This window comes from Telmatherina bonti (genome assembly GCF_933228915.1).
Source record: "Telmatherina bonti genome assembly, chromosome: 19".
In the NCBI taxonomy this organism is placed as follows: Eukaryota; Metazoa; Chordata; class Actinopteri; order Atheriniformes; family Telmatherinidae; genus Telmatherina; species Telmatherina bonti.
The window spans coordinates 10195500-10205906 of record NC_136617.1 but is presented as its reverse complement, the minus strand read 5'-3'; the positions used below and the strand labels follow the sequence as shown (position 1 = coordinate 10205906).

The 10407-nt window shown below is 38.8% G+C and overlaps 1 protein-coding gene across 1 annotated transcript in view; it reads right to left on the bottom strand.

The window, feature by feature from the left end:
• The window catches only part of grin2da (glutamate receptor, ionotropic, N-methyl D-aspartate 2D, a), a gene marked incomplete at both ends in the record, with an annotated part of 358506 nt that overhangs the window by 40465 nt on the left and 307634 nt on the right, over positions 1-10407 (bottom strand). The window contains 2 exons of the mRNA XM_079259282.1: positions 4826-4986; positions 5605-5721. Of these exons, the coding sequence (XP_079115408.1) occupies positions 4826-4986; positions 5605-5721 (278 nt within the window). The remainder of the gene's footprint in view (positions 1-4825; positions 4987-5604; positions 5722-10407) is intronic.

The window sequence follows — 10407 nt, the reverse complement described above, 5'->3', positions numbered from 1 at the left end:
GAGCTTTACATGGAAACATGTCCTGACTAAATTCTGCTTTAGATCAGCGGGTTGGGAAGGGTTCTGATTGGACGTATTTACGTCTACCGGAAATAAACAAAGTTCGCTTGCTGCTTCTTGTCTTTTCTGTCATAACATGGAAAACTACATAATAAGTACCAGTTTTGTCTTTATTTTGATTATGATTTCGAAGCAGCAGCTTGACATAAGCATACTGCTTCTGTTTTTTCTGCAGCTGAGAAGGAGAAGGAAATAGACTATCAATAACGAGAGGGTAAGCAACACGCAGAGTATGTGCGTCATCGGGACGGGACAAGGTGAGGAGCATGCACAGAACCATCAGAATTAACTTAGAGCGGAATAAAGGTTTACATGACAGATGAATTATCAGTTTGTAGTTAAAATGCGAATAAACCAGCCACTTACTTCAGAGTTCAGTTTCATTTAATTCTGAAATTGACTTTTTCATTCGGAATTAGGTGTTTACATGGTTATCTTACACCAGTTCAAAGTGAATTTAGCTTCAATTTTAAATTAAAGAGGAATTAAGACTCCCATGTAAACACGGCCAATGATGTGAAAATTTTTTATGTAAGACGCATTTCCATCCTGCCGCTTTTAGGAGTCGTACTTCACACAGCAGAAAGAGGAGAGACGTTTAAATACAGATTAACAACAGATGTAAGTGTAAGAGCCATTTACACTGAACTGATTTAGCCTCAGTATGTGATGCTTTGGGGGTTAAAATGGGTTAACTAAATTTATTTCAGCGTTAAACACAGACTAATAGTCGAAATCAATTCGTATGGAGACAGGAGACAGTCTATAATAATCCATAACACAAACTGGTGTTTCTTTTTAAATGAACCTTAAAATTAAATTATAGTTTAAAAGTCTGCATCTGTTCGGATAATCTCCTGGAGATGACGAAAAATGCAGCAATTAAAGAAGGATGCAAATTTAAAGTGAATTAGGAGCGTTCATGATAGAATAATAGGATGAATATAAGAGCTTCACTCAGACTGATCATGCATATCTCAGGATCTGATGATAAATTTGTCGCTACACCTGCTCATCCACTTCACACTCATTGATATTCACACTCGGGAAGCTGCGAGCAGATTCCTGGTGGAAGGAGGGAGCCGCCGCTGAAGGATGGAATACTGAAAGGAGGTGAAGAGGTTGGGTACACAGAGGGTGACATGCGAAGGAGACAAACAGGGAGGATGGAGATAATGACTGGAGGGAGGAAGGGAGGAGGAGGGAAGGAGGTGCCGAGGACTTCATTAGTTATGAAGTTAATGAAGGAGGAGGGAGAGTTAGAAAAAAGAAAGCATGAAGTTTTTTTTTGTTTTTGTTTTTTTTATTGATGGGGAGAAGCTAATGTTTCCTTTGTAAATAATATCAGGAGAAGAGGTGCAGCGGAAGGTAAGGAAAGTGAGATAAGACGGAGGATAATCAGACAGATGGAGAGATTGAAGCGAGATAAAGAGCGAAATGATGAAGTGAGATGAAGAGGATGAGTACGCAGGATAAAAAGGAGGCATGGCAGGAGTTTTAATAACACTATGTCAAATCTTCTGCTGTTTCCGTCACCTTGCCAGAGTGCAACGTGTAATTGCTTCTCCTATCAAACATTTGGACTCTGCTCTGCATCAGTGTACCTCCCTCCCCCCTCCCTCCCCCCTTCCTCCACCTTTCGAACACAATGAGCGGCTGTATATTTTATGTGAAGAGCTTTTTGCTACTGTGGTGAACAGAATAAACCCTCCATTTAAGATGCGAGGACTGTCAGCCAATGGCGACATGGCGCGATTATCCCACTGCGCTGCCGTTGCTCCTCACATGCATTATTTATTTATTTCTTTTTGCTTGTTTACATCCCTTTCCCTCTGTTTTGTTAAGCAGCAATGATCCTGATGGGACCTCGCAGCTTTACGACTCCTGGAGCAACGCAGATCGATGCGCTGACAGCTTGAGTCAGCCAGGAAGTTGTGTCACCGAGTCGAGCGCCGATGACAACGCTGTCTCAAGCTGAGGATAAATAATGGATATAAAAGCAGAAGAGGATTGTGTCAGAAAGCCAGGTTTTTTTTTTTTTTTTTAACAAATGCACAAACGGCAGCTGAGGGAAATCAGCTTAATCCTTTCTCATGTTTGCAGTTTGAAGCTGCGTGTAAATCCCACCTGCATGACTGTGTATTAAAGCTGTCAGACATTCACAGCGACAAGGTATCAGAAGTACATCGTTATTTCCCTAAATGCAGGGATGAAGGTCATCAGTCAGAATAACTTTGCTCTGATTTGGAAACGATAAATAACTCCAACAGATCTATGTTTCTTTGTATTTATCCACTCAGTTCTTCAGGTTTGTCTCCTCATTCTTCAGACTTTCTGAGCGTGGATCTGGTTCCAGTGGGCATGCGGAGCTGATGTTAGTCACACCAGTAAAAGCAGCGTGTCCGGTTGTTGTTCATGATGCTAAAAGCACAGCTGCCTCTGCAGATGCCTGCTATGGAGCTGATGAGCATGAAATAGAGGGATGCCTCAGTTATGCTCATATCCAGGAGGATTCTGGGTTGTTTTTATTTACTCTGCTTTGGATCTATTCAGTAAGGCGGATCTGTTTTGTGTTTTTTCTGTCGTTCTCCCAGAGCTACATAACATATTATTAATTTTAAACAAAAGCACTGCACATGGGGCTTCGCTATTCCAGCTAATTACGCAGTATATATATAAAAAAAAAGCAAAAAATTTAAGGTGTGTGTTTTTGTAGAAAGATTTTCAACAGCAAAGCAAGTTGTCTCAGTGTCTGGAATTACTCATGTAAGTTTATTTGGCAGATTACTTTAGGTTCACCAGTAGACTCCTCCATCTTCCCCAAATAAAACCAGTAAACCCCAATCATTTCACCAGAGGCCTGTACGACTCAGGATATCTCTCTGTTAGCTGGACAGACTTACCCAGACATTCAGGACCTAGATTCAACCCAGTGTTTTCCATCTACATGAATGTGCGCTCACATGAAAGGGGTGGAGTTTGCAGCACCTGACCAATCACAGACATCCCTGCAGAGCGGCATCTTCACCATGGAGGAGCAGACATTAATTCTACAGATATATGTCGAATTTAAACACGTCATTCAGGCCAAAAGCAAAACTGTTGCTGCAGGAACAGTCAGACGGGAATTCTGGCAGAAAATAACTAAGTTCGGCATTCTAACATATTAAACAGACAGAACTTAGATCACTTTCTCACAGCCCAGAAGTTTCAGAACTTCCTCAGTCCCTTTCATACATTTAATTAAATACATTTCAGGCAATAAAGAGAGAAAATCTCTTCAACTTCAAGGTATGTTTGGATTCTGTTGAAGCCGTGCTAAAGGGAGCACGTGTGAGATTTGTTAAGATATAAATACCAGTACATATGGTAACTATAGCAAAAACTAAAAAAAAACCAAAACAGGATTTAAATAATCAGGGTTTTTGTTGAGTTTACAATCATGTATGAAATTGTATAATTTTATGACATTTTTCTTATCATAAGTTGAAATGACTTGAAGAAAATACATAGTTCTCTGAGGAAAACATTAAATTTTGGTTTGGTCTCCTTATGGATAAAGAGTTTCCTAAGCAATAATAACACATTTAAAGCCAGATCCTGGAAACTGTCTGTTATAATTGTGCCAAATCAACTGCATATTTATACAAATTAGGCAGAAAAGCAAATATAGATGATTATGAGACACAGAAGTCTTCCCTGAAAATATTCACAAATACACAATCAAAAGACAAGTGATCAACTGATTCCTTTCTTCTTCGTCATCTTCATCATCTTCTTCTTCCATTAACCCTTCGAGCCCTGTGCCCATGTAGGTCTCTTTGTACTTATGAGTATATATTACAGTATATGCAATACTGGAGAAGATTAAATGAAGATGACGCATAAGACATATTATAAAAGTAAAAAAAAAGAATTCCAAATGCTTTCAGAGTGAATATAAATATATTATAATCTACCTTTGTGATGGTGGAGCTGTAGTTCTTTGTCTTTGTAGTTAGACAAAGTAAAGCAGAACTAAATTAGAGAGGTTTGAGGACAGACGTTTCAGGCAAGGTCTCCAGAATGACTGCCTCGGCACAGTTTGCCATCATCTCTCCTTAAAGTTTCCTAATTGGGGAACCTGAAGTTTTAAAGGTTAAGTTTGAATATCTAAATCCACTAGATGTGAAAGGACCATTTAGATGTTTCTTTACAAGTCTTCTCTACTAGAAAAAAAATGCAGAGAGAAGTTGAACTGGCAGGGTTTTATTCAACAGTCTGAGCTCCTTATTATCATTTTGGGCTTCAGCGTTTTATGAACCATGCATCCGCCTCAAAGCGGAAGTGCTTTTTTTTCTGTTTCCTACTTCATGTAAGCCCATTAAAGTAAAGCTGAGCTTGAGGGTTTCTGTGTGTATTCATGTGGTTTTGCATGCTCCTACATGCAGTATTTGTCTATTGATTCTCCCATTGATTACCTCCCAACTACCTCGCCTAAGAAAAACTAATGGCCTCCATTTGAGTGCATCCTTGCACATTATGGAGTTGAATCACCTACTTAATCAGTGTGTATACCTGCACATTCACTCCCAACTGACTCCGAGCTTGACTGAAAAGACACAAACATCCTTAAAGGAACCTCCCATTAACATAAAGAAACCATAAAGCATTAATACTGGAAGCTGTGGAATGTAAAGATAAAAACTTAATATAACCGTGAAGGAAGAAAGTTGCATTTTATTTAATCTTTTGTCACAAGAGAGACATTCGCCACGTTTCTTACCCCGTCTTGAGGTTATCAATGGCTTCTTCCACGCCCTTCTGGTTGTTACGGATCATGTACTGATGCATGTTGGGATAGTTGGAGCGGATGTTCTCCTCGGTGCTGCCGTTGGGCACGGTGCCGAAGCGCAGCGGCGGGTACTGCTCCGTCGGCTGCTGAAACTGCACGGGAGGAACAGGTGGGCCCAGATTAAAGCCACAGACAGGAAGAGGGGAGTTAAAAAGAGAGTGTTTGAAACGAGGCAGAGGAGCTGATCCCCGGTACAGCATGAAGTGCTGTGGAGATTCAAAGTCTTCGCTTTCAAAGAGAGGGGGCCGTGCGCGGCGCGGCAGTTTTCACAGGAGCTGAGGGGGAGTTTCATAAAACAGATGAGCTTTTAAAGTGTCACAGCAGCAGGATTCAGTTTGTGGGCTCCACGGAAACTGCACCGAACACACCGACGGCACAAGGAAGTGTGTGTTCTGTCGCTTTCGACTTTTTGTTCAAGCTGTTAAGTCTTTTTACAGGCAGACAGAAAACGAACAAAACCTCTTTGTTTCATGATCACATTTGTTTGATCACTCTTCTGCCTCATTCTTCCTTTTATTGTTTAACCAAAAAAAAAAAAAAAAAAAGTTATGCTCTTTAATAGTTTAGAATTATTCATGTGGACTTGTCATTTTATGTCCTCTTTGGCCATTTTTTTTTTTTTACCTTTTGTGTGTATGAGAGTGTGTGTTTATTAATAACGGATTGGTACATATTCATGAATCTATCCATCCATCCATCCCAGATCATACCTTCTTATCTGACAGCCCTGACACCGTGTCAATGTACTCCTCCTGGATCATGAAGGCAGCCAGGTTGGCAGTGTAGGAGGCCAGGAAGATGACAGCAAAGAAGGCCCACACCAGCACCTGGTGAAGCACAATGAGGAATAAAAAATAAATAAAAGCCGTGACAACTGAGCCTGACAGGAGTCAAAGTATTTTAAGATTCCTGTGACATTCTTTTTTTTTGTTTTATATTTTAGTAACATTTCATTCCTAAACCTGCAGCTGAAGCTCAGCCTCGCCTGGGGAATTATTTGTCAGTATGGGATATTTAAAGCACATAAAGTTATGTTTTGATGAAATGAATAAAAAAAAAAATAATAAGGCAATGTGAGGAACTAGAGGTGTAAATCCATCTGGAGGATCGCACGATGTCACACACTGTCATTCTGTGATGATTTCCAGCTTCTTGTTTACTAGCCAGTAATGTGATTACTCACCGCCTCCTTCCTCCTCTAACAGCCCTCCTTCCTTCTAGGGCTGACGATATGATTTTGTCCCGATTTGATTCCATTCCAATTTTTTTGGGTGCCGATTCGATTTAAATTGCGATTCTCACAATTCTCCAATATTGTTGATTTTTGTAGATTAAAAACAAAACAAAAAAAATATATAAAACTTTTTTTTGCTCGTCACTTTTCTTGATTTCAGACCATCATTCTGCTGCTATAATGCCCAAGAAGACAAGGAAAAAGATCAATAAAAACAATAAAAATGTTAAATTTTTTTTATCGTGGATAAATTTTATTTATTTGAAAAAGAAAAAATTTTAGTAAAAAAATCGATTTTAAAATTGTGAAGAAAAATATCCCGATTTCCAGTTTTCGATTTAATTTTCCCACCCCTCCTTCCTTCCTGTAAAAGGCTGCAGCAAGCTAGCAATGCCACTGTGTATTTCCAAAGCAAAATGGACAGAACGGAACAAAATATCCAAATTCTAAATACAACTAGGACCCAGTATTATCGCTAAAGAAATCAATGGCTGTTGATGTAGAAGTTTTTTAACAAGAAAGGGACAGAACCAGATTAACACTGGTGCAGTCAGCGCTAACAGGCTACAGTTACAGCTCGCTCTTCTTCTACTGTCAGTAACACAAACGTAATAAGTTACTTCCACGTGTTCCACAAAGTGCTGATATAGTTTTACTAAGTGTTTTTGCTCTTTGCACGGTTGTTTGCAGACAAGGCTAGTGGGGTGAAGAGGTAAAGGGCGGTGCAGCTCAAGACACACTTTGTTTTGGTCTGCAGGCATTGCATAACTGCAAACTTTGTGGTGAAACTATTAATCTTTTCGCTCCTTTAACAGATAATAGTGACAGCGATTAAAGATTAGTCCTGTGTTGGATGCACTACATTTACTTTGCATTTCTTTAAATAATTGTTTGCTTTTAATATAATTCAAGTGTCAAAGTCTCTACATAGGCTCTGTTATTACATCAATTTAACACTTATTTATTGATAGAGGAATAACCCTTTGAGATGCACCATCTCGTTTTCAAAGGGGTCCTTTAAATAAAAGTAACACAAAACAAGAGCAGCAGCATCTACTAAAAAAAAGAAAGAAATTTACAAACAGGAAGAGAGAAAAATAAGTAAATAGATACATAAAAGAACATAATAAAAATAAATAACGTAACATCAATCATACATCCATACAAACACACACACACCACTCTTGTAACCCCACCCTCTGACCGACGCTCAAAACCTGTACAAGTTAAATACATAGCGACAAAATGCGAGGATGTGATGCTGATAGCCACTCAGGAACCAGAAAGGGAGAGAGAGGGAAGTGATGGGAAAAAATGTGAAAAGATGGGCAAAAGATGGGCAGGGGATCCTGTAAAGGAGTTCAACATGCTTCCCTTTGGCTAAAAAAAAAGAAAAAAAACAAAACAATTAATCGTGTTTTTCAAAGGGAACAAAACTATGAAACTCTGTTGGCTTTAGTCATTTTCTGCAATTCAAGGTTAGCCTTTGACTGTCTAATTAATTTATCAAGCCTTTAATAGCTCCAGAGGCCACTGGAGTGGATCACTTGGTGTGTATCAAAACAAAAACACACAGCCATAGCCCTTGGCAGTGGAGGCAGATGGCACAGAATAGGCTGATACCCTGCTGTTATTTGACTGGATATTTGCCACATATTCTTGTCATCATCCGCATGCAATAACTACCAAACACAGATATTTTCTTTTAAATTAGCCACTAACTTTGATCAAAATAAACAGATTGGCTGATCTCCCAAAGACACAAGTCTGAACTTTAGAAACTAGCTGGGAGCGATAGGCATGTTTTTAGTCATTTCTGAGCTAAAATACTGGGATAGGAAAAAAAAAAAAAATCGATTAAGCGGATCAAGATTATAAACATCAAAGATAAGCAATGCTTGTATGTATGTGGAATAAAAGGATTTTACCTGAAGCTGTGTAATTTTAACATTCAGAATTGTTTCTAAGTAAGAAAAATGATTTCAATTAGCCTCACTTCACAGTACAAGCTGCCCAAATTACTGTAGCACATGCCGTATAAAAGGTTGGTGAGACACTTGGCGAGGAAATATGTAGTTGTATTTAGCCAGGAGGTAAGTGAAAGACATGGATTATGAAAAACAAAATAAATTTACAGGGAGAGTGAGTGATGAATGGAGCCATTTGCTTCCAAAGTGCTCCCTCTTAATGCTAAAGGTTAATTTGCATAATTTACTCAACAAATAAAATGAAGAATTCATTCTTAGTTTCAGCAACCAAGACATTAAAATCACTGTAACAGACTCTCCTCTTTAAGCAAATCCAACTGGACTCCTGTACAAGTGATAAAAAACTAATGTCATGTTGACATTGGAAATGTACAAATAAAAGTCATTTATGGAATAAACTTCCAGAAGTGATGCTGTGAGGGGTTTAGTATGTTTTAGGTTTTTTGGTCGTATAAAATTGCCGTTAGACTCTTGTGCAGATGATCGCGTCTTTCCTCAAGTCTCTGACCTCAAGTCTGAAGTCACTGTTTGTCTGGAGTGAGTAATCTGCTAGAAGATTCCTGCTGCCTGGTCTGCTTCCCAATATCCAGAGATTTAAAGACACATGTTTAGCCCTTATCTACCAACATTTTCCAACATCACTGATCTTCAGCTCAAACTAAAACAATACTCTTTTCCTCTCTGGACAATTTTCGGCCTTATCGAAATCAGAAATCCTGCAGATAAACACGGAAATATATTCAGATTGGAAATATATATTTAACGCATAACAACTTTAATTTTCAAATGTGAACAAAAAAACCACCTGAAACCACAGAGATCTTTTTTTTCTAACACTGCAGTAGAGTTGATGGCCGAAATGCTCCACACCGGTGCAGGAATCAGGAACTGTCCTGCAGGTTTCAGACGTTTCACTGCTGCAGTTCCTTGGATTCAAATGCAGAAAACTTGTCAACTTCTGCACAAATCTCTTAATGCTAAATAGTTATGAGGTTTGTTGCAACAGAGAAACATCTAAAACCTGCAGGACACTGACACAGAGGTTTGGAGTGAAAGCTGAACTACTGTGTCAGAAAAATCTTTAAAATAAAAGAGAAGCTTGAATGAATGTGTGTGAGATGTGTGTACTGTTGTGTGTGAGATCAGTACAGAAAGTGTAAAGGTTGAACTTTTTAAAATTTAATCTAAAAAGGTCATCAGTATTTTAATTTATTCAGATCCAACATTTGCAGGTCCAGTAAATACAGCTATTATCACTGAAGCGGCAACGGCTTTAAAATTTGTTTTAATAAACAGACGCCGTAAAACCACATGATTTACAGCGAGCCTGATTATTTATTGGCCTCATTGTGAAACGTTGTTGATGGAGTTAATACGGCACCAACAAGCTAACGTTTACGCCACTTTCTGCTAACATAGATGCTAACATTAAGCTTTCATATGAGTGACTAAAGTCTCCAGGTGTGTTTTAACCTGAATGAAGGTGACTGTGGCAGATTTTTATGCCACAGATGTTCCAGTTTGATGTTCTTTGTTTTGTTTCTTGTGTGAAGTTTTTCATACTTGAAATATAAAACGGTGCAGCAGCGACATGTGTGTTCACTTAGCTGCCATCTTTTTTTTAAATCTATTGCGCATGCAGACATGGATCTGTGCATGTGTGACGTTACATCTGGGGGAAATGCAAGCAGCAGGAAGGACATCAGACCGATATAAGATTTCAGATTTCGCTTGCAGAATAAAGAACCTGTGCATTGATCATGTTTATGATTAGCAAACATGCGCTAATTAGCCTGTCTCTGTAAATCCCACCCATAGAGTTTCTTCAGTTGTTTTGTTTTCAACAAGGAAGAAGGGTTAATGAGCAAAAAGACATTTGACATCCAGCAAACTCAGTTCAGAAAAAGTACATTTATACAGAGAGAACTAGAAATAATCTTCCCTTCTTTCCCCTGACCCCCTTTATAAGCTGCTAAAGAGCTCTTGAGATGATTGAGATTGCAGCAAAAAGCACTTGGGTTGAAAGCAAAAAAAAAAACTTGAGTTTTTCACCTTCTGTGGCTCTACTTCACATCAGAGGTTCAAAGCTTCCCACTGATTTTCATTTTCATTTTGTGAGGCCACAGAGCATCCGCGGATATTGAATAACAGTAATATTTGCTCTTCAGACACAACTGCACATTTTGATTTGAGCTGGCAGTTTAATGTATGGCTATGACTGAATCACCACATTAATCATTTAAGAGTTATTTCAACCCAGACTTCATCAGTTTATGCCTGTGTACTGGTGA